Source organism: Poecilia reticulata, chromosome 13 (assembly GCF_904066995.2).
Source record: "Poecilia reticulata chromosome 13, P_reticulata-male-v2, whole genome shotgun sequence".
Lineage (NCBI taxonomy): Eukaryota > Metazoa > Chordata > Actinopteri > Cyprinodontiformes > Poeciliidae > Poecilia > Poecilia reticulata.
The window spans coordinates 27781179-27806186 of NC_088842.1; the positions used below are offsets into that span (position 1 = coordinate 27781179).

The 25008-nt window shown below is 39.9% G+C and overlaps 1 protein-coding gene across 4 annotated transcripts in view; it reads left to right on the plus strand.

The window, feature by feature from the left end:
• Positions 1–25008, plus strand: part of fndc3a (fibronectin type III domain containing 3A) — a 56623-nt gene that overhangs the window by 26116 nt on the left and 5499 nt on the right. For all 4 annotated transcript variants that reach the window (XM_008426371.3, XM_017308326.2, XM_008426372.3 and 1 more), the window contains 20 exons: positions 8295–8371; positions 8458–8707; positions 8835–9116; positions 9738–9796; positions 11904–12070; positions 12177–12236; positions 12315–12453; positions 12558–12611; positions 12708–12832; positions 13950–14124; positions 15293–15379; positions 17828–17966; positions 18762–18830; positions 18918–19036; positions 19825–19930; positions 20097–20272; positions 20361–20474; positions 21795–21944; positions 23138–23484; positions 24157–24369. In XM_008426371.3, coding sequence (XP_008424593.2) covers positions 8295–8371; positions 8458–8707; positions 8835–9116; positions 9738–9796; positions 11904–12070; positions 12177–12236; positions 12315–12453; positions 12558–12611; positions 12708–12832; positions 13950–14124; positions 15293–15379; positions 17828–17966; positions 18762–18830; positions 18918–19036; positions 19825–19930; positions 20097–20272; positions 20361–20474; positions 21795–21944; positions 23138–23484; positions 24157–24369 — 2908 coding nt within the window. The remainder of the gene's footprint in view (positions 1–8294; positions 8372–8457; positions 8708–8834; positions 9117–9737; positions 9797–11903; positions 12071–12176; positions 12237–12314; positions 12454–12557; positions 12612–12707; positions 12833–13949; positions 14125–15292; positions 15380–17827; positions 17967–18761; positions 18831–18917; positions 19037–19824; positions 19931–20096; positions 20273–20360; positions 20475–21794; positions 21945–23137; positions 23485–24156; positions 24370–25008) is intronic.

Consider the following 25008-nt stretch of genomic DNA (forward strand, 5'->3'; position numbering starts at 1 on the left):
TATCATAATGTAAAATAATAATAAAAAAGGGTATATGGTATAATTATAGTATTGGGAAGCTGGAGCAGAAGTGTTTGAGTTAAATGCATTGCACATTTATACTGATGGGAGTAATTTTCTTTTCCACAGTAGTTAGAGATTGAGCTTGCTTTGTGACGGCAACAATAAAGTGGAGCTCTCGCATGCTGTTGACAGCATGAACGCAGGACAGCTGGATTAGTTGTAGGAGGTGGCGTTGGGGAGCTGTAATTGTGAATTAGTACAATGCACTGTTTGCCTGGGGGAGGAATTGATCTCAAAACGCCTTTTGTTACATTATTACTAGAAGCACAAAATCTACTGCCCTTTATTGATATTTCCTTATGCTCATATCCAATGTTTCTTTCTGTTTTTTTCTTTTAAATTGAGAATTTGATTTACTTTTGTTTACATTAAATAAGATATAAAGATGATTAATGTTAATAATATGACACCCAGTGATACCCGAAGGAAGCAGTATTTTTTATTTTATTTTTTTTTAGAGTAGCATTTACAATCTGCAGATGTTATTTTTCCACAGTACCATTTGGTTTATACGAATAACAATAAAACAACAGGCCCCAGGTGTCCAGGGTTGGACAACAAAGCTACAAAAAGAGAGATAGAAGGTGATGTGACAGCGCCAGAATGCCGTCGTATAACGTTTTCACATCAGAGGACTCTGTTTGCCAGTTTTTATCTGACTCGACTCTCTCACCAGCCCTCCATTATCAGCCGAGTTAAACTTCCTAATAGAGAGCTGGAATACATAGTTTTTCCATCAGAGGAGAAACATGGAACTAAGAGATGCCACATAGATCAGTGTGACTGCTACTAACTGGCCTGTCACAGGGTGCACTCATCTCTCTGTGACGCGAATAGAGGGATGACTCACCGCTTGCAGTGCAAGGAGGGAGGAAGATGAGTGTGTGTGAGAGAGAGAGAGAGTGTGAGTGCAGGCTAGCATGAATGTGCATCTGTGGTTTGTTTGGTTTGTTGTGTGAACACAACAGGCTTATCTCTGTGCACTTTGGTAACTGTTGTGCATGTATCTGTTATGCATGAATACGTGTGTCTATCTTTAACACTGGAGTGTTTAACAGAATTTGTTTAAAGATGGGGCTGAATTATAGCGGTATGGATTTAGAATGATCCCCTCTGCTCCTGTTTTTTAGGATTCGTTCCATCCCAGCCTCAATTTTTGTATTCAGTCTCGTATTTTTAGCAGCTGGAGGTGCGTAATTGCTACGTGATAGGGCATGACAGCCTGTTTAATCGGAACAATCTTGTAAATAGGCAGTTTATAGAGGGCATTTGCTTTTCTTGGTATCTGCCTTCAAGGTGGAACCTTTTAGCGAGAAGAAACTAATTAGAGTAGCCAAAGAGCTTCCTTCTGCTGTTTTTTTTTTTTTCTTTTTTTTTTTCAACTTACCTTAAGGGGAGCTTTGCCTGTGAGTGGACATGTCCTTCCAACTTCAGCCAAAGTGCTCCCCTTTTGCTCTGCGTTTTCTTCCTCAAGATTTCTGATCCAAAGGCTGTATCACTGGAATCTGTTGCCACCTGATAAGCTTAAAGCTGGTGATTCACCATCACTTTGGATGATTCATTCTCTGGGTGAGGGCACAAAGCGGCGTCTCGCTCAACTGGAATTTTAAAGTCTTTTTTTTTTTTCTTTTTTTTTTCGCAATATGCTCAAAAAGATTCACAGAATTTCCGTCAACTTGATTGCAAGCTGTTTGGTTAGGAACCTCTTAACAAATATGATCTTACTTATTGCATAACTAACTCGTTGGCTCTGTCTAGTTTATTTCCTTTAGTATCATAGCTACAGTGTCTTGCAAAAGCATTGAGCCTTTTTCTCAACTGCAAATTTCAAACGTAGTAGTGCATAATTGTAAAATAAGAAAAATATCTAGTGATATGAAAATGTTTTGCAATATTATTTTGGTCCTGATAACGCTGTTATTGTAGTCTCTTCTTTTTAAATATACAGAGATGTTTCTCTGCTTTAAATTTTGAGCATACAGGATGTTGACTTTAGAGATCTTAAGCTCTTAACACTGGTTGTTTCTTTTAATGAAAGTGTATTTTTTGCTCGTTTGCAAAATTGTGATTAAATGAACAAAGACACAAAGATCCTAGGAGAGAAATGATTCAAAGAGAAATTCAAATAAATCTGCCGTTCTCATCTCTGAATGTTAGTCAATTACTGACTGAAATAGGTGTGAATGCCTGTTTCAATAAATGAATGGACGCCTGCCAGGCTCTCCAGTCTGAATTGAGAACAGTATGAGAGCCTGTATGTTTCAAAGTTATCTGACCATTTAGAAAGCAATTTTACTGTGTTTAAAACCCTTTAAAAACATAGGCTGTGAAGGTAAGGCAGTTTGAAAAATATTTCCAGCATTTTTCCATGTGCAACATCAAACCTTTGGGCTAAATGTAATAGGCTCTTGCTTTGCAATTTCTGGTAATAAAACGGTCTCATTTAATAAATTCTCACTTTTCTCAGTGACCTTTAGATAGACACTTTTTAAAGCCTGGGCATATTAAGAATCTGTTAAATTCCAAAGAAAAGGATCTTACAAGATCTGGACTGGATGCTTTTTCTAAATCGTTGGCAGTAAAATGGCAGAGGGTAAAGGAAAAATCTTTTTTCAGCATTTTTTTGAGTCATTGCTCTTCATCTTATTTCTGATTTCCTCCGGATATCATCCCAACACACTCAAGCATAGATGTTGTCGCCAGAGTTGATTGGGACCGCTCTCGTCTGTGCTTGTTTGTGACAGAAGCTCTGCATAATATTCAGAACCTCAGAAGTGGCTCGTTTCTGAACCTTGCACAAAAAAAAATGTTGCTGGACTATTGCAACCATGACTGTAAGATTTGCTGGCAATAATGTTGGATTAAAGCAAAATGTGACAAACCACACCAGTAGTGTCTCCTCTAAACAATTTTGTCCATCATTTTGTACCTCTTTAACATTTAAAATCTTTGAACAGACTTCACAAGCCTACTCCAAAGCAGAACAATAGAAATTTATTTTCACGGCTATATTATTCTTTACTGACCTGCGTCACTGTCACAAACCAAGCAGCAGACACATTTGCACTTTTTTCCATATTCCTCACCTCCTCCGCCAAACTCCAAGGACAGGAACACAAACTTGTACGTACACCGGGTTCATTCAGTGCGTCTGCAATGAGGAGTTTTAATAATGACTCGGTTTATGTTTCATGCTGCCCAGAGAGAGTTTCATAGAACAGGATTAGAAAACATTTTCATAAAACTGCAATTTTCAGCTTTGCAAAGCAGCATAACTGAAGCCAACTGTTTTCTGTCCAGGTTTTGAGGGTTAACATTTTGCTCCAGGATGGAACCCAGCTGAAATCCTTATTTCCTAAACACAGTCAAATAATTTTCTATAAAAAAAAGAGGGAGAGAGAGAGAGAAAAATGGCGCCCCAGCAGCCGTGGCCTCTACCTGGCTCTGGTTTAGTCTGGCTCAGAGCCGCAGCGGGGTGTGATGTTCTGTAATAAGCATAAGCATGAAGGTTACTGATGCCCTTCCTTCCTGAAAACACTCACCGGTGGGAATGTGCGAGTTGTGTGGACGGCTCCACACATTAGGAAATCAAAGTTTACTAACACCTGAGGGAGAAAATAGCTTTTCTTTTTTTTAATTCTTCCGTTGTTTGCTACGTGGTTTCCTTTGTTATACTCTAGTTCACAGATCCACCCAGACCGCGGCTTCCTCTCTTTCTCTCCTCCTGATCCATCTGCCTGTGTCGGTGGTTGCTGGATGCTCACAGAAGCAGGCTGGCCAATGGGGGAGTTGGCTGTGTAATGTTATAATGGAATCTTATGCTAATTGATGACAGTCATTTTTAGCCTGTAAGAATTGAGGGCCATGGTGTATGGTCTATGCACCCAATACTTTGTCAGGGCTTCTTTTGCATGAATCATTGCATCACTATTTGACTTCAAGACGATCAACCTATGTATTTGCTGAGGTGTTGAGAAAACACAGAATGGTTTAATAGCAACCATCAGATCTGCATTGTTGGATCTAGTGTACAGTGCACTAATAAATGTTCATAATTTTAGGAGATTTGTGTTCGACTCATACTGGCATGAGAAACTAGTCTTCTTTAACTTCACAGAAATCTGAAAATCAGCCAGTGTGTACTGTCAGGTCAGTAGCCTTCCTCATAATTATATATGTGGTCAACATGGTCACAATGCAACTTATTGTTTTTTGTTTTTTTTTTTAAATCGAGCTAATCAAATTTTCTGTGTATGAAATGTGGGTTTAATTAGCTGTAATCAATAATCATCTAACGGACGAACTCTTGAAACATCACCGTGTAATGAATCAATTTAATATAAACTTTCTTTTAAGCAAGACTGATATAAACTGTTAAATGATACAACTTAAGGTGCACTTGTATGTTTGCCTCCATTTTATATATCGCTCTCTTCCTCTGTGCTTTTGTAGATTCTTAGCTCCTTTTATCCAGCTTTTATGTGGCAAATATTCCCCGCTTCATTTTGTTCTCCCAATCTAGTTGAGAGTTCGCTCATATATTTGATTAAACCTGACAGTTTGCTTGGATTATTGCCACCATTTTGACACAACCTCTGCCAAGTTTCCTAATGCAGACTACCTCAGTGGACCTGGGCTAAGATCCACTTGCATACTATTATCCTGTATCTACCCATTTCGAGTAGTGAAGAGGCTTTGTGCTCAAACTGGCAAAGAAAAAAAAGCATATATGTAAGCAAACCTTTGGAGCCTTTATCTATTTATCGTCATTAATGTTTATTTTCCTGTGCCTTCTCCCTCTTGAAGGCTGGCTCTCCATGGCCACGTCAGCACACCAATGCTCCAGTTGACACAAGAGGGAGGGGGAGGTGGTCTCTTTTTTTTCTTCTTTTTTCTTTTTTTCTGTCTTTTTTTTTTTTTATTCTGATCTGTCGGCGCTTGTGCGTCAGATTGATGTAAAAGAGAGGGTGTCTTTACCCCCACCGCCATCACCTCTGTTGCTTTCCAACTACGACACCATGAGGTTTCTTTCCCCCCCCATCCTGCTCTCTACCTACTCTCTCTAACTCACTCTCACCTTGCCAATGTTCTTCTCACCTTAGTCTTTGTGTGCATACACGCAAAGCCTTTCAATCTAAATGGACAACGCACACGATGCTAATGTGATTCATCAGATTTGCTGTTAGTCAGCATCAGCAGCACTGAAGTAAAATTGCCTTAGTCAGTCATTAGGCAGGTGCGTCGCTGAACACTGTGTGGCATATTTTTCACCTGATTTGCCTTAAAAGTGAGTGGAGTTAACAGTAAACACTTTGAACTCCCTCTCAAATTATTTCCTAATACGACAGTAACGATGGCCAAGTCGGAGCGACTGCCTTCATTCAGACTGAGCTCTTACCTTCTCCCCAAACTGAGATTTTTGTCCTTGTGCCTGCTGTGTTCTCAGTCAGAGAAATGACTCACTGTTTAATTGCCTTTTTGATTTTAATAGGCCTACTTGTTAGCTGTTTGAAGTAAGTTTATCAGCAGTTTGGAAGTGCCCTGATGTCGCTGCTCTACATACCAGAGCTTGTCTCACTGTGATGCTGCTGTTGATTCATTTGACATGAATGACTGACATGGCGCGTTGAGTCACAGGGATGAGACCGGAATAAGGGGTGGTTGCTTGCTTGTTGCTAGCTACTGGGGGTAGGAATCTTTCACTATCCATCTTTCACTAGGCAAAATTGCTAAAAAGTCAATGAATTGAATCATGATAGTGAAAGAATTAGTTATTCATAATGATTTGTGCTTCAATCTATATGTGTGCAAAGGATCCTTATGATCTACTCCAGTCAGCTTTGTAAGGCAGAATGAAATATGTAGACACTAAATTGTCTTTTTCAGATATCCATACCTTTCTGGATATCTGAATACAAAGACGTTGCAATCCCAGTCTTTGTAGTTATTTAGTGAATATGTGTATACTTTCTCACTCTGTCACATTCCATATTCATGTCGCCTGCAGATACAAAGCCGGATAGTGGAAGTGGACTGGTTGTAGTGAAATATCAGCATTGCTGTCCGAACACATTTCTGCATAAACAGCGGCATCAAAATTCGGGCCAATCATGGTGTACGGTACAGCATACCTTGGCTCAGCTGTATTGGCTCCGTTCGTTTGTAGTGTTCCTGAAGTGCTGAGTCTTCATTTTACGAACCTATCACAAGGTGAAGCTCACGTCAAGCTCCGTCTTCCTGGGCATTCAGTGGAGAAAAAATGAAAAAAAAAACACAAAATAATTAAATAAAGCAATCTGAGTCATGCTTTTAACTTTAAAGTCATTGAAATGTTTGCTATAAAGAAAGCACGGTGCATCTGGAAAACATTCACAGAACTTCACTTTTTTTGTCGTTTCACTCAATATGTAAGATTTTCTAGTAAAACTTTACAAAAGTGGAGATGCACACAAAGTTTTTCTTCCAAAAAGTGGAATTAAACATCTCTTTAGATCGGCGTCAGCTGCACCTGAACTCTGTCATTTTCAAGCTGCAACAGTTTAAGTGGAGAGGTTTTATGGTGTGTTCTCAACAAACTGGCTACTGTCTGTGTACCTGCTTGAAATTTCTGTTAAGCTCCCATGAGAGCTTGAAGTTGAATGGTGGCACCTGGGGGAATATCGCTAAGTGTCGGTGTGAGTTTACAAGGTTTCGGTGTGTTATTATGTCTCCCTCCCATCCTCTGCAGCTGTGAGTCTATTATCACGAGTCATTTAGAGCTGCTTTTTCATCTTAAAGCATTTTGTGTTCAATGAAAAAAAATCCTTCGTCATGCATTCTGTTTGGTAGGTCAGTGATTCCTCTGCTCCCCTGCAACCATTTCTGGCATTGGGATCTCATTGTTTCTGTCTTAGGTCTGGAAAGGAAAGAGAAATGTGCTAATGTGCAAACTTGGCTCGGAGATTGCTCTCTGAGGCTTTCTGCTGAGCTGTCACTTCTCTGAGCTGAGCTAAGCCGGTGAACTGGTCCTCACAAAGGAGCAGGAACCTTTGTTGTTTCTCAGCACTTTTGAGAAGTGGTCAGTATTTTTAAAATATAATCTTTTCCTTTTTTTACTTGTGGGGTTTGGGGAAAACAAACAACTAAATACAGTCAAAGAATATGCAACAGTTACAAAAATACAATAAGCAACACTGTGGATTTATCATGGTCAGAATGCCAAGTGTCACATGCTGTTTGTCAGAAAGAAGTGATTTTTGTTTTTCTGTGATGTGGCTGTGAGTGACATCTTGTCTGTAGCTGTCCCGATTGGGCTGGGCAGATGTATTCATGTTCTTCGAACGTTTTTTTCTCATGTGATCATATTTCATAGGGATTTTAGGTAATGGATACAAAACATGGAACTGCATAATTGTGAAGTTGAAGAAAAATAATACACTGTGTTTCAAAGATTTTTACAGATGGAAATTAGGAAAGTGTTAGGAAAATTAGGAAATTATTTTAATAATGATTCTGTCAATCAGTTAACAAAATTGGCAGATTTTTCATTTTAAACTTAAACCTTTTTAATACATTAGAACTACATTAAAAGATGCAAATAAACAAATGTAATTGTCCTGTTGGATAAGAAAAGAAACTTTATTTCCTAAAATGTAATAACAGTATTCCTTTAGTTTACACTTGGTCATTTGCATGAAAGGATGCATCTGCTGCTAAAATAATAATAGTTTCAGTAATAATTGAAAAGCTCAGCCCTTTCTTCTTGATTTAGCACCAATACAGTGTAGGGCTGATCTGTTGACTACATTTTGGATTAATTGGATAGCAAAATGTGCTTAACAGGAGATTTTCCTTTGGAGAATTTGAACCAAGTGAAACTAAAATTGCCACTTGGGTTTTAAGTATAATATATTTAAAGTTTTTTTTTGTTTTTTTTTCGTATCCTGACTGCAAAATGGTTTCAGCAAATGGCATTGTTTGAGTCTGTATACTCCGATTAATCAATTACTAAATTAGTTGACGATTATTTCAATAATAGATTAATTGTGACTAATAATACACGATTAAACCTTGTGTCCCTTTTCTTCCAAATCACTATTATAGACTACTTTGTGTTGGTTTGTCGCATGAAATAAAAACAAAAATACACTGATGTTAGAAGTTGTAGCAAAAATTAGAGAGAAAAAGTTGAAGGGGTATGAATGCTGTTTTGTTGCAGATTAAATGTGTTATCGTGTTTCTCTTTCTCACAGGTCCTGCTCAGGTTCCCATGATGTCTCCAAACGGTTCAGTGCCTCCTATCTATGTGCCTCCTGGATACGTCTCACAAGTATTCCCTCCAAACTTCTCTTTTAATAGTTGACATCTTCCTGGTTTTGATGTTGGCGACCCAAGATCATCTTTGTTTTCTTCTAGATCATTGAGGAGAACGGAGTGCGGAGGGTTCTGGTTTTACCTCAGCAGCCAGATTTCCACCCCGGGGGTCATTCCCCACTCCACCACCCTCCGCCACCACCCCATGCACACCTGCCTGCCTTCATGCCACACCCCGCCATGATGGGCCCGCCGCCGCCTCATCTGTACACAGGCATGCCAGGGGGTGTAGGGGACATGAGCTCCCAGTACATCCCCCAGTACCACCCAGCTCATATCTTCTCAGAACAGGGTGAGTTAAGACAGAGTAGCAGCTTTAATATTTGCTTGTTTCTTTTCTCTGTTTACACTCAACTCAACTCTCCATCTCTTTCAAAGCTTGTAATGACCTGTGAGTGTGTTCTCTCTCTCTTTTACAGATTCTCACTCCCAACACGGACGCCAGTCTTTTCTTCACAGGGACGACAGGGCGAATAAAACACATGAACGTCTTCAGAAGAAGCTGAAGGACCGTCAGGGAGGGGGAGGAGGAGGACAGGTGAAGGACAGTCCCCCGTCTTCACCCCAGAAGTCCTGCAGCAGCCCCCCAACGGTGGACATTCACAACGGCATTGGAGGAAAAGGCCTTGACGCAGAGCTCAGGCATGGGGTCGCCTGCTCCGACAAGCAGACTGGCAAGGGAAAAAACGGAGAGTCCAGAGGTAACGTGGGGGTCGTTTAGGACTCTGTTATGGTTTTGCTGTTTTGACATCCATAACAACACTGAATAGTTATCAGTTGTGTTTGCAATTCCACCTCATACATTTCCTGTTAGAAGAAATCTTATGACTCTATTAGAGGGGTTCCTTCACAATCTGGAGAACTCTGTAAAGATGTATAAATTGATTTAAGTAATCTTCATCCCTTTTTTTTCTTTTTTGCAACTTTATTTTATAAAGCATGTGAACTGTAAGCATATCTGCTATTATTTTGTGAACTTTTGTTTGCATGCCTAAAAAAATGGCTAAAATAGAGGTAACTCTGGGATTTTGAGCTGTGAAAATATAGAATTTAACAGACAAATGTGTACAAACAAGGTCGTTTTTACTTTGTTTGACTTGATCTACTTGACAAAAAATGTTAACATGACCAGATAGCTTTTAAATCATAGTATTTTCAAGCATCAGTCAACATTTCAAAGAATAAACACAAAAAACCTGCAATATTTGTCAAATTAAAAACGGGTCATTTTTGTTTACTTTAGTTTGTTTTTGTTTTTTTATTTCATTTTCTCTGATTCTTTCAATCAAAATTTACCATCTTGCATCATCTTGTCTTTCCAGAGCTCGACAAAGAGGCTCAGGCCCTGCTTGCACTTCTGAGCAACATCAGTAAACCAATGGTTGGTATTCACTGATACCTTATTTTTACTGCCTTTAATTATAAAAAAAGGTACTTTTATTGCCTCTCCTAATATCCATCATGAGGTTTTGCTTATCGAGTTAAAAGATCCATTTGTTTTGTAACTTGTGATCTTTAAACTATAAAAACGTTCACTAATTGTCACCAAGGCTTGACATTTTTTTGTCAGATTAACCTGGTTCAGGCAACACAGACAAAATGTACTGCAAGTAGAAAGTGAATGTTCTTATTTTCCAACTGTTTAAAATTGGTGGTCAAAGGCCACTGAACTGAACTGTGGGAAGCAGAGGACTTAAGGTGAGGCCCAGGGCTGCCGGTTGGAGTTACAGACTTGACCTGATTGAGTTCTTCCACATATGAATCCCCCCTGCAGTCGAGCTCAGGCTATTTTAAACCTCCAAACAGAATGAAAAATCACAGGGTTGCACAGCAGCACATCCCTGCAGCTAAAAAAATCTTTACGCTGCTCTGCATTAGCTGGCATACTTTGATTCCTTCCCTCCACAGGAAATGGGATTGCTGTGGATATTTTGAAAAATTTAGAACAGGATATTATTATTATTGCTGCTGTTGTTGCTGTTATTATTATTATTGTTGTTGTTTGCTGAATCAAAATAATAACACTCATATTTACAGTTAACATCTAAATAGGAGTTATTTTCTTATGTGCAAAATGTTTTATCTGAAGGGAAAGTGTCAATGTACATCACCTTGAACTCACTTTCCCTATTGTCAAACATGGTGTTGGCACCATCATGCTGTGGAGATGCTGCTCTTCAGCAGAGACAGAAAAGCTAGTCAGTGTTTATGCGGAATCTAGTAGATCTGTTTTAGTCGAGTAATATATCGATCATTTTGAGGATTAATGAGTAATTCAACTAAAAAGGGCCCTGTTCTGTAGTAGCAACTGAAGCTAGTAAAAGAAATATGCTAGTTAAATAAAAAACATATTCTGTTCCCTTTTTAATAAGAAATTGCTTAAAATGCAATACAATTCAAACATGAGTCAGTCTCAAGTTTGAAGCATGGAATTTAAAAAAATATATAAAATAGGTATTTTCATCTGTTATTTTTTTCATGTCATTACTCTTCTTGATTAGAAAATACATGTAATCTTAGCCAAAATGTATTTACTTCCTTATACATGAATAACATGTCAGGTTCTATTCAGTTACTTTTTTGCAAAAGAGACAAAAATGTCACCACAAATGAGGTCAGTGTGGTGGATGTTTCCTGCTGAGGTGTTGCAGGACATCAAGAACATGCTATTGTGAAACACTAATTGTGTTTTGCAGTATATACACTGAGTTATCTTTTCCATTTAGCTTAAAATAATCTCACATTTTTGACACATTGTCTCTTTTTGGTAGTTCCTCCCTCCAAGGGTGCTAGTAGCACTTAGCATTCGTCAGCATCTCATTGGCAGAAGTGAGAGCATTGTACAACACACAGTCATTTTGCCGGAACACAATATGATAAATGGTAAAACATAATTTAACAAAGCTTCGAGGCAGACAAGGAATTTTAAAAATCGAGGTTCTCAAACCATTTGATGAATTATTACAGTTCTAGAATCTAGTGAGCTGAATACATGAAAATCCCAGAAGAAAACCTGTAAAAAAAAAAAAAAAAGCTACAAAAGCCTGGAGATTGGGATGTTTCCAGCTAACAACAAGCCTACTAAACATAAAATTAAACATACAATCACATACATTTGCTTAAGGCATATTGAAATATTAGAATGGGTTAGGCCTTAATTAAAAAAATGGAATTGAAGATTTTTGGCAAGATTTGAAAATTAATTTTCATAGACACTGACAAGTCTGCATGAGCTGCAGCTCTAAATGTGTAAAGCTGGCAGAGACACACCATGCAAGACAAGGATTTGTTCAACTTTATGGATCTTATTTTTTAAAAGGAAGTAGGGAAACCATATATATAGGTTTATATTTCCTACACTTTACAATGAAATGTATTGAGGACTGCAGTTAAAAATGACAAAATGTGAAGGTTCAGGATGGCTATGAATAGGTTAACAAGGAACTGTTCTGACATTATGTGAGACTCATTAAACTTTCATATCCAAGGTGTCAGACATCCAGGCCAGAGGAGCAGTGGTCAGTTGGAGCGCACCCACCAGACCGGAGGGTGAAAATAACACTGTGGAGGATGACGCCAGCCTCCCAGAAGACCTAAGCTATGAGGTTGCCTTCTCTATTAATGGCAAAGATGGGAAATACCAGAACGTTAACAGGTGAGTCCAATCACCAGGAGACCACAGAGCTCTGGAATTCCAATAATTTTACAACCAGAATTTGCTTTAAAACTCAAATCACTGTTCTTATTTTCTTTTTAAACAGTGTGCATGAGCTAAGTGCAACTTTGGAAAATCTTCGACCAGCAACAGACTATCATGTCAGGTTAGTATAACCCCCTGCTTGCTTTAATTTGTCATTTTACAGTGGAACTGTGTGTGTAAACACGTTGTTGCCCCTCAGGGTCCAGGCAGCGTGCAACTGTTTACTGGGAAGCCCTTCAGAGTCGGTGAGCTTCACCACGTTAAGCTGTGAGCCAGACCCTCCCAGTCCTCCCAAGAAGGCCAGTGGGACCAAAAACACACTTGTACTCGCGTGGAAGGTAAACGTTTCACTTGTGTTCAAGGAAATGATGCCGACACATAATTAGAAATGTACATAGCCTGTTTCCTAATGGATGATGAATCATGTGTGTTTCCTCTACAGGCTCCATGTGACAATGGTTCTAAAATTAAAAATTTTATTCTCCAGTGGGATGAGGTAACTTGTTTCTCATAATTGTACACCTTTTACACTTTTTATGTGTGAAGCTTTGGCGTAAAGTGGCTGGTGAATTAAGCAGTGTGTTTTCTAAAGGGAAAGGGCACAGGCACATTCGAACAGTGCTACTACGGACCTCAGAAGCAGTATCGCGTGACCAAGCTTACTCCAGCTTCTAGATACTCCTTCCGCCTTGCTGCAAAAAATGACATGGGTGTAAGGTGAGCAGACTGAAGGATTGCTTAGCATTACATTTTTCACATTTTGTATGTTACTGCCACAAACCTTAATGTCTTTTAATTTAATCTTATCCGATAAAACAACTCGAAATAGCACACAACCGTGAAGCTGAAGGGAAAGTATACACAGTTTCCAACTTTTGCTGCAATTACAGAGATAAGCTACTTCGGCATGTGTTTTGCAGTCTCTTAGGACGCGTTTACCCTCAGCCGTGTTTAGTCTGCTTTATTCAAACCAAAGTTTGTTTGCCTAGAAAGTCCAGTTTGTTCGGGGAGGTGTGAATGCACAATCGAACTCTTATGTGGACCAAAAAAGCAAAAAAAAAACGTAGGTCTTGGTTCGGTTGAAGCAAACTCTGCTGCAGTTCAAAGTCATCTGTGAATGCCAATAGGACCGGAGACTGTTCTAAAAGTGCAGGGCATTCTGGGTAAATTAAACCGAAACAAACATGCGAGTCTGGCGCAAGGCGAAATGCCTTGTGGTCTTTTGCAAAAGACAAAAGAAAACTCCTACAACCATAAAAATCTGACACCACTTCATTTTTGTTTACATTTTGTGAAGAAGGACGTAGCACTTAGTGTCGTCGTCAGACATTTACATTTAGTTTCGTTTGGTGGTTTTTGGTGCAGCGGCTCCACAAGTGAGGAGGCGAACAGATTTTTCAAAAGATTTGGATCGTTTGACACAGTGCAGCGTGAAAGAGAACCGCATCAGCTGAAAATTTAACAAATGCTGCATTTCTGGTTCAGGTGTGAAAACCTGAACTGCATTTGACTCCATATGTCTTCACATCAACTTTGACTATCTTCTGGCTGAGTAGAGATGTAAACTACATTCCGTAATTACTCTGTTCATCCATTATAAATGACTGTAAGCTGTAACGGTGACTGTGTGGTAGTAACATGACAAAATGTGAAAACATTAAAGTAGCAGGAGCCATTTTTCATTGTGCTCTCCATGCTGGAATATTTCCCACATGTTGTCCATTTTTATGTCACCTTCTCTATAACTGTCCTCATCCATGTGTTGATGTGCGTCTCTCACTCCGTCTTTTTGTCCCATCCTCTCCTGTCGTGTGTCTCTCTCTGTCCTCCCCAGCGAGTTCAGTGAAGTGGTGGACCTGTTCACCTCATGCAGTGTGCCATTGCCACCCTTCCCTCCAGAACTGGAGCTGGCAGGAGTGACCTTTCTTACTATGAAGTGGCAAAGGCCCAGCAGCTCACCCAAGGAGGATGACATCTTCTATATTCTGGAGATGGAGGAAGAAGGCTCGGTATATCTCTTGGTTTAATACCTCGTTTTTTTTTTTCATTTGATCGATCTACTCTCTGTTAGGGGTTGTTGTAGCGACATCTTCAGTTCATTCCTTTTTTTTTTTTTTTTTGTTTTTTGCCTGCAAAGAAAGCTATTCTGTTCATAATTCCCTACAGCCTGACTGAAAACCCAGTTCTAGCTGATAAAATGCCGCCCCAAATCACAATGCTTTAAACACCTGAGTGGCTATGATGCGATTTGGTTTGTTGGAACTGTGACCAAAAGGTCAACATTGGTTTCATCTGACCTTTACGGATTGATACTAGCGTGCTTAGATTGATACCTTAGTTTTAGATTCCGTCTTGAAATTTTATTTTATGTTTTGTAGTATCCCATCTCGCCATAAATTTGATTTGCTCTCAAATTAAATTTTTTTGTTCACACAAATATTTTAAGTATTTTGTAGATACTCATAAATGTCTAAATTCTGTCCTAGGTTTGAACAAAATAATTGAAAGGAAAAACCGCAAAAATGCTTAGAGTAGAAGTTTGATATGTTACACTGAAATAAAAACATATCGTTAATCAGTACCAAAATATACAGTATTACACACAGTATTTGGACTATCGCTGCAGAGTAAAGTTGCTATTAAAAACATAATCATGAAAAACTTGACTATAAGTATGTACTGACTCCCTTTTGCATTACTCGGTATGTGTTGATTTATTCTGAACAGAGAATTATACAAAGGCAACGTCATCACATTCATTTTGTTTATTTCTTCTCCCTAAAAGATTTTTGCTTTAATTTCAACTGAGTTGTAGAGGTTATATGTCACATCAAAGCTGAAAAAAGTTGGTTTACGTCACAAAAACTTGGCTTTTTAACTGGTGTGAAGACTTTTGCTGTCCATTGTAGTGGAAAATTCTTTCAGATCCTTTTTTTCCGTTCTCCATATCAACCATCTTAGAATGAAAAAATACATATTGGTTTACACACCTCTTTGTAGTTCATGTCAGCTTCAGATGCCACCTGCAGGTTTAGCTGTCAAAAACTCTGCAGGTCCCTTTACCTCTGTTGCTGTTCCCCCCTCAGATCCCTTATTTTTTTGCACTTCAGTGATTGTTGAGTAAGTCATTGCTCAGCTGGTGGTTTTGTTTTTTCCCCCCGTTCATCTCTGTCCCAGGGATATGGCTTCCAGCCAAGCTATGACGGTGACGAACTCTCCCACACCGTGAAGAATCTCCGCAGGAGCACCAAGTACAAGTTTCGGGTAAGCGAGCTCTGCGAGGTGTTAAGTCAGAACGGGTTATCTGGTTTAATTTAGGAAGCGGAGTGTATGTGTGTGTGTGAATTGGGCGAGCTTTCAGAAGGGAGGGAGGGAGGGCCTGGGTGGTGGCGGTGGTGCTGCAGAGCCCCACGTTTGCCATATGACTCATCCGTTTACAGGATTCTGCCAGCAGAGCAGCGGGCAGCTGAAAGCATCAACAGGCTTGATCCAGTGTTGATCGCATGCAGGGCCCCAGTGAGAAGCTAGTTGAGCAAAGCGTTTGACCAATATGTGGCCCTTTGGCTGGCAGTAATCTTGCCAAGTTGAGAGGAACTGTTTCTTTTTTTTCCCAATCTTTGTAAATTTTCTACCATTTTCTGCAACCTGTCTTGCACCATCATCCTTTATATTTTCCCATTACATTCTGTTCGGTTGTTTGCCATCCTTCCCTAATAATGGTTATTTTCCTGCTGCAAATGCCGACAACAGCTGCACTTTTTTTCCATTATTTGCCTCTAGGACATGAAATAAAATGAAGGTGTGGACCATAAAACAAATTGTAAGGTTTATGCAGTAAGCCAGAGGAAACGGTGCAACTCGTTTGGAAAGAATGATGCTGATGGAAAAGTGTTTTATCGGCGAAACACACTATCACATGTCTGAATGATAGAATCCCTCTGTTTCTCATTGCAATTACCAAAATACACAGTGTAGGGCGAAGCTGTTTGTCTTGCTTCAGTCTGTGAAAGATCTCCGTTCAGCAAGATGAATATTTCTGTTATTTCTGCAGTTTGAAGCTGCATTTGCTCATTCTGTGGTTGCAGTGTTTGGTTTTAGGGTTTCTGTAGATTTAAGTTGTAGTGTACAAATTTTCTCTTAATGCTGTAATTGCAGATATCATAAATGTGCATTGCTGTATCTGATGACTTGCAGGTGGCTCAATAAGAAATGATTTAAATTTGTTCTAAGAGTGAAACTCTTATATTATACATGCTTATTATACAAAGTTAATTTTGATGATTAGCATTTATAGCCAATAGAGACCAAAAAGCATATTTGTTACTACATTATTAAACAAGACCAGTAAAGTTTCACATTTAATACAAAATACTAGATAATGGCCATTTTATAGCCTTTAGTATCATGGGAAAACCGCAGATGTTTCATTTACCATACGGACAGTTTTTAACATCCTCCTCAAACGGGATAAAACATAAAACTGCATTATTAAAGAAGCTGGATGTTCACAGAGCTGTTTCCAAGCATATTAATAGAAAGTTTAATGGAAGGAAAAATGTGAAAAAGGGTGCAAAAGTAACATGAATAACTGCAGCCTTAAGAAGGTTTTTGAACCAAAGTATATTGAAAGGCTGGCAGATATTGGCAAGTCAGTGTCTCTGGAGCTCTGCAACTGCAGCTTCCGTTGTGCTTAGCTTCTCTGGAGATATCAGAGGTGTCCTACATGAGCTAAGGAAAAAAAATGATTGGATTATTATTCATGAATCCAAAGTATTTTCAGACGGAAAGTCAATTAAGCTCCAGGATTTTGAATAAAGAGCTAAGAGGCACACATACCCAGTCATTTGAGGTCCAGTGGGAAGTTTCCCTATTCAGGAAGTCATGTAATCTAATCACGTATCCAAATTAGTGCGGAAGTAGCTCAAATAAGAATATTTTTGGGGGACAGGGAGCTTGGAGGGGTGAAAAGATTGGAACTGGTCTGTTCATACTGCCACAAAAAAGTCAGATATGGAACACATACAGACACAAAAAAAGTGGATTTGGGTCACATTTGAATGCAGTGTAAACGTAGCATATGTGGTTTGGTCTAAAGCAGGACCGACATGCAGGATGTCGGTCCTCGAGGCCGGCATCCTGCATGTTTTAGTTCTCTCCCTAGTGGTAGTAACAACCTCCTCAGCAAGTCCATGTTCTCCTTAGGCCTCTGATGAGCCATTATTTGATCCAGGTGTGCTAAACCAGGGAGAGAACTAAAACATTCAGGATGCCGGCCCTCGAGGACCGACTTTGGACACCCCTGGTCTAAAGGAAGACTGGACACCAAACCCAAAATTGTAGACAAGTTAAATCAACCTGGACTTCTTACTCTGCAGCAATTTACACAAAATAACCCCACTCTAATTGTTGAGTGGATATTCTGTACATTACACAAACTTTTAGTTGATCCAACATTTGTTATTAAAAAAAAAAAAAACACTCTATTGATTGTCCTTTATTCTGAGAAACTGAATTTCCGGCTAAATGATTGAAATATTAGACTTCATGCAATGAATTTGTATACTACACAATCTTCACTTTTTGGACTGAATTTCTGAAATGAACATCTTGAAGATGTAGTTTGAGATGCCCTTCTGCTCTTGCTTAGGTAACCTGTTGCCAGTATTATGTCAAACTGTCTTCTCACTGCCTCTATTTGTGAACTTTAACAAGGTGGCAGCGTACAACTCGGAAGGGAAGAGTAACCCCAGTCAGGTTGTGGAATTTATCACAAAGCCAGACAGACCCAGCTGTCCCTGCAGGCCTGCCATCCGAGGAAGAGTCCAACCCGACAGCTTCAAAATGGCCTGGGGTGAGATTTCCTCCAAGTTTCTCTTCCAAAATCCTCCCATGCGTTCTTCTAGCCGACAACCTGGCAGGTCCGGTTTACAGATTCACTTTTGTCCTGGAGCGCTGCCCAACAATAGATGAGACAGATGACATCCAAGCTAGTCTGTACAGTGGATGACATCAGTTCTTTTTTTCTGTTCAGACATCAGCAAGAATCCTTCATGCACGTCACTGGACGAACTCATCTTCCAGGGCTGTGCTCAATCTGTGTGACTAAATGTTTTTTGTTTTTTTTTCCTCCAAATTGAAAAACACCTCTGTGGCTCTGAAAATGTCTCAGTTCTTTGTGTTCCAGAAAATTGTTTGAGTTTAGAAGCCATACTGTGTTTGCTTAAAAAAGTTGTTCTTTCTTATATTTTTTTTTCTTTCTTTTGTGGAGCAAAATGTAAAGCTGTCAAAGCTGCAAAAAATTGGCTCAGGCTGTTTTGACACAGGGTTGTTCTTGTTTCAGTCTACAGAGGAATATATGTAGTGCTTGATCATAACTGACTCAAATGGGCAAAAATGTCCATTTTCAGAAGCTGCTGGAGATGTAACTGCAACAAATGGCACAATTTTTTCACTCCTTTGAAAACAGTTTTTCTCTTTCTATAATTATGCTCTACTTTGTGTTGGTCTATCACAACAAATCATCTTAAAAACGCATTGACGTTTGTGACAAAAGTGCACACCCTTACCAGTTTGTGAACATAAACTTAGATTAATCAGAAATAAGAGCTTGTATCTGATAATCCTGATGTTTTGTCTCTTTATTCAGAGCCCCCTAAAGACAACGGAGGAGCCGAGGTGACGAAGTATGTCGTGGAGCTGTCTGAGGGCTTAAGTGGTTGGTTACATTTCTCAGCTCAAAACTACATTTTGCAGAAATTTAAGTTAATCAGTTTGGAATGAACTAAAATGGGTCTGATTTTAGGTTTGTTATGGGGACTGGTGTATTCGGGACCCGCCCTGGAACACGTGTGTGACGGTCTGAAGCCCGGCTGCTGCTACCAGGCGCGGCTTTACTGCATCAGCGAGGGGGGGCAGAGCCCGGTGAGTCACTGCACAAAGCTCCACGTGCTTGTTTGCGCACAAAACATTTCAAGAGGTTCAATCACTTCAAATTTAATTGGACTGCAGAGAAAAGATGGGGAAAAAAAACACCTGTTTCTTTTGTTTTTTTGAAAGAACACCAAGAGTGTTTTTAATGAGACTGTCATACAGGCTTAATTATCAAATTGCTTATTCTCCAGACATGTAAATTTTCCTCTTGTTTGTTTTTAGTATTGATACATTTCTTGGCTGATAGGGAAACTAATTATTAGCTCTGGCAGCCAGTGCGTCTGATTCCTTTAATTGGAAATTGTCATAAAGTCAAACTCGTTTGGTCGGAGATTAGGCCATGCTTTCTTGTGTTTAAGTACGACACGTCCTGCTAATCATCTAACCCTCCCTGGATGTGTCAGAGGAGGTTTTTTTCTCATCAGCTCAGTTCGTCCTATCTTCATTAATTTTCTCTATCAACCATTTTGTCCGTGCGCGCAGTTCCTTGGTAGGTAGGTGAGATGTTTTCTGGTGGAACGGCAGTCGCACGTTTCGCTTCGTCACTAAAAAGTTAGGTCTCTGTTTTTGTTTGTCTGATAATCTAGCCACCCATTCAAAACTATGCCTAAACAATGCACTCAGATTTGTCTCCTCTCTACTCTGCTGGAGCCTGATAAGCTTCGGGAAATGACAATTGTTTCCAGTGTCTTTTGTCGGGGAGAGTGAGAGGATGGTGTGAGATTGTCAGCTTTGTTATTTCCCTGCTTCCTAATTGGTGTGTTTTATTCTCTTGCAAGCTGTCAGAAACCCTGCAGGTCCAGACTCCCGCGGTGCCCCCAGGGCCATGCCTTCCCCCTCGGCTGGTGGGCAAGCCCAAAGCCAGGGAGGTGCAACTGCGCTGGGGTGAGTCATTCCTCTCAAACTTAGCTGTGTGTGGGATGACTTTCTAGCGTCGGTTGATGCAAATGTTCGCCTGCTGGCCTGCTTTCAAGTCTTTTACTTTGCCGTTCTTGCATGGTAACATTTGCTTATCATCTCCATTTTATGAACCTTCACCAAAACCACTCAGGTCCCCCTCAAGTAGACGGAGGAAGCCCAGTGTCCTACTACAGCGTTGAAATCAGCGGACCGCAGTCTGAGGAGAGCAGGGAGGTTTATCAAGGCTCGGAGCTGGATTGTTCTGTGGGAGGGTTGCTTCCCGGCAAGACCTACAGCTTCCGGCTGAAAGCGGCAAACAAGGCCGGGGTGAGAAAGACACACCAATAACAGAAAGATTACCTGTTCTTTACAGGAAATACCGGCTAAAATGTTCTTGTTGCTCTTTCACAAACAGTTTGGGCCTCTCTCTGAGCGCTGCGAGGTCACAACTGGTCCTGGAGCCCCGGAGCAGTGCAAGGCGCCTGCGACCACATGCAAATCACCCAGTTGTGTCATCGTGAGCTGGGAGGTGAGTGTTGCCCTTGCTGAAAGTAATCCTACCCATCACAGTATTCATTAGTTTTGGGGGGGTTTTCAAGGTTTTATGTGAGAGGGTCAAGATTGTTGAGCTGAAAGCACCCTGTGCCACAAATGTTTTTACTTTTTGTGACATTATTAACTTTTTGTCCCTTTTTTGTTTTATCTCAATTCAGATTTTTATACAAAACTGACCAGTAAATCACTGGTGCACGGTTGCATTATATAAGATAAGGTTTTGGGTTGTTTGAGCTGCAAGATTTGCTTTTGAATAAATCTTGAACAAATTTTGAACAAATCAGTAATTGTGGTACTAGTTATTCCAAAATTGAGATGAATGAATTTTGTTTATAATGGGGAATCTATTTTTCGCATCTAAAATTTTTCTGAAAGGTAAAAAAAAAAAAAATCCCTAATAAGTAAGAAAATGTCCGTCTGCTTCAATAAACTATGCTTGCAGTCCAAGTTTGAGGTCGGGGGCATGCCCAAAATTCTTCGTGATTTGGAGGAAAAACCCTATTTAAATGTTTTGTTTTTTTTTGCAAATAAAAATTTAAGAACTTAACTTACATTGGCTATTCAGCTTTATTTGCTCAATTTCAGTGTAACTAAGAAGTTACTAGATTTTATTTCTCAATTGAGTCCATCTCTATGTAATTCAATCTCAGTAAAATGCTGCTGTTGTGTGAAGTTAACCTTCCAGCAAGAGAGCAAACCTAAACGTACGGATCAAAGCATGTTGGTGTGTTGGGACGGTTAATTTTACATAAAAGGGGGAATCTGGAATAGAAGTTGACAGATGTTCTTGACCCAATCTGACAAATGGAGAAAGGGGAGAAGCTTCTAGATGTTGAAAGTCAGTAGAGATGGGTTGTCACAATAATAAAATTTCAAACTCGAGACTGAGAAAAATACTCAATGCCATATAGATTTCCACCAACATGTTTTTTAGAGAAACCAGGTCCTTTCAAGTTGAGGCTGCGCTGAATGTACATTTGTGTAGCAACTTGGGCGAGTGCAAAGGTGTCGGCATCAATGTTGATGCAAATGACGAGATGTCTAAATAATCGATATCTCGTCTGGCATTTCACATCCCTAGTAGAGAACCACCCGAAAAGAGTCGCAACTGAAATGGCAGCAAAAGGCGGTTTACGAATCTCGACTTTGTGTTGGTCGGTCACATAAAATGATTCCAATTTGCTATACTTATACTTAGAAACGTCATATCCATCATTCGGAGAACACAATAGACAAATTCCACTCGGCTGCAGTGTGTAATCAGCGCTCATTGTCACTGTCGTTTGACTTCCAGTCCCCTCCGTGCAACGGCGCTCCGGTGACGGAGTTCCGTCTTGAGTGGGGAGCAGCAGAAGGCAGCATGCAGGTGTGTTACAGCGGGCCGGGACTCAGTCATGAAATGAAGGGGCTGCTGCCAGCAACTAACTACTTCTGCCGCGTGCAGGTGAGCTTTGACTGACTCTTCAGGTTTTTATTTCTATATATGCTTAAATATTGTCTCGGTTTTTGTTCTTTTTTTACTGAATGTAAAATATTGTTTGAAAGAACATAATCATGCCCTTGTAGCTCATAGTGCATAAAAGAACCAATCTATTTTATGACTAGCGTTGTTAAGACTTGGGTAGGAGGAGAAAAAAAAAACTTTCAAACAATAAAATCAAACTTTATACCAGACTTGAACCACCTCTGAACAAGCATTTCAGTTTTGAGTGGGCTGGTATGCATTATTTATTTTTTCTTAAGTGGAAATATATTGCGTGCATTTTAGTGTTTTGTCCGAACTTGTTGCCACTTGGGCCAAAATGAAGTCCAAACAACTGTCAGGCCAAAACAATAAAAGGAAAAAGGAAAATACTGTTGTTTTTTTTTTGTTGTTTTTGTTTTTTTATGTACTCTGTCATAAACCAAGTTGCAGTACTTTAATTAAACAAGTACTCAAATTGTGTGGTGGAAAGGGATATGCAAATTATTGTAGATCCAAGACATAAAAAAGTTTTTCCCTCATTACAATAAAGGGACCCACTTTGTGAATTTTGAAAGTCAAACAATAGAACATGGCTTTTTCAGTTCTGAGTAATAAAAACTGGAGTTAGGTCACTTTTATTGAAAATAATTTTGACAGATTTGATTAATTAAGATCTGGATCCACCAAAAGCTGCTGCAAAGAGATAGTCCTCAAAATACAATAACAATAATTTTGTGTAATAATAATGTGATAACTTTGCCCTGATTAAAGATAAAAACTCTCCATCTGCATCAACCACCTGTATAAGGGGGAACAAATTTGCAAAGTGCAGCTGTGGGCTGCATAAATGCAGTCCGGGGGCAACAAATGGCCCCCGGGATGCTTTAACAGGTGGCTGCTTTGTTTTGTTAAGACTGTAACTGACAAAATAGTTTTCCTTTTCTTAAGATTCCTTTTTGTATTCCTAATTCCAGACATCAGTACATTTCTCATTTAAAAGCCTCTCTAAGCTGTATTTTATTTGTTCTAGTCTCTTCCAGCTTTGCTGCTGTTGTTAACTATTAAATATGCTTGTTGTTCTGTTTACATTACAGCTCCACCTAGTGGTCAAACCTGCGCTTCACTTATGTTTCCCTGAGAGATTACAAAAACTGTCTGCTCTTGTTTTGCAGGCTGTAAACGTAGCCGGTGTGGGGCCCTTCAGCGAGGCCGTGCTATGCCAGACTCCCTGCTCTGTACCAGCAGCTGTCAGTAACATCTACATACTGAAGGAGTCTGAGCTGCAGAGGTTTGAGTCTTCAGCAGATGAGGACGAAGAAGAGGAAGAGGATGAAGCGGAATCCCCCCCGCAGGTGGTCTATTCCCCATCCACCTGCCTGGGGGTTTCCTGGGACCCTCCGTGCGATCACGGCTCCGAGATCACGTCCTACCTGATCGACCTTGGAGAGAGGCAGCCTGTCGTTGTCGGACCAGTAACCAAATACGTCATCCAGCATCTGCAGCCGGACACCAGCTACAGGTTGGCGCTGCGGTGGAAAAGTTTCAGATTTCAGGATCAGCTGATTCTCACGAGAGCAGAAACACACCATGCAAAACAAGCATGTTAGTGCAGCATGAAGGGCTTTGTACCCAGATAAAAAACGGGACGAATCGTAATGCAGTTGTTGACTATAAAATCTCATGTGTCTGCAAATAGTGTACAGAATACACACAATATACCTTTGTATGTGGGGTTAGTTTAATACTTCGCCACCACGCTGCTTAAAAATAAAAATAAAGAACAAAGTGGAAGGAAAGGATAAAAGGGTTCCAACAGCTTAAGAGGAAATTGGTTATGAAAGAAGAACGATAACCAGTTTGGTGGAATCTTGGATATTTAAAACAAAAAAACTAATCAATAATTATTGATATCATCTGATATGAAATGTGTACATGGTCCTAGGGAAATGTCCATCACACATCTGCTGTTTTTTAACCCCTCCAACTACTGTTGCAGGATTCAGCACCGTCTCAATCTCTATTCATACCGAACTCTCACGAAGCTGGAGTTTTTATTGAAAAGCAGATAAACCATTTTAAAGCTGTGAAATATCCAAGTGTAAAACTTTGCAGACAAACACAAAGGCTCTGAGCCAGACAAAGCTCGCCCTCAGCTGCCTTTTGATGTTCTCCTCTGCTTTTTCTCCCTCAGGATCAGGATCCAAGCCCAGAATAATCTGGGAACGGGGCCCTTCAGTCACACCTTTAAGCTCAAGACGAAGCCTCTGCCGCCACAGCCTCCCCGGCTGGAGTGCACCGCCTTCAGCCACCAGACCCTCAGGCTCAAGTGGGGCGACGGCCCACCCAAATCCGTCACCTCAGACGCCCCCCAGTATCACCTGCAGATGGGGGACAAGAGCGGCAGGTTGGTAGATCAGAGGCTGGATAGGGAGGCAATTTAAACCGAAGAATGAGCTGCAGTGCCTTTGCAAAAAATATTCATCTGTTCATGACTAAGCCTGTCACAATAAATCAATTAGTCGCATGATAAATTATAACAAGCTTGGTAATTTCTATTTGCATGATTGTTTGTTTCTCATGTCTCTCTCTCTCTTCAGTCTGATTCATTGGTCTCAACTAGCTGCTTTTTTGCAGGACAGTTTAAGCCTTTAATATCCATTTTATTTGTTGTTTACTTATTTTTCATATTTAAAGTGTCTTCCAGTTCCTGCCTTTAATGTTTGTTAGAAATTAAAGTTTATTGATCTTTGAGAGGGTGTACTTGCATTATTATGCCATTACCATTATATTACTTAACGTAGTCTCAAACAAACGATATTGTCATTTATCGCCGTAACTTCTGGGACAATTTATCGTCCAACAATTTTATTGTGTCATGCCTATTTGTTAGTCAGTGTTTGATATTCAGTGTTTCTCCATGAATGGAGGAAAATCCACTTCATGATCTCAGCCAAAAATTAGAAACTATTTATTGACACTCTCCAGCTCAAGCTCCAGTCTGAGAGTGAGCCGTTTTATTAGTTGCAAGATTTTTTTTTATTTA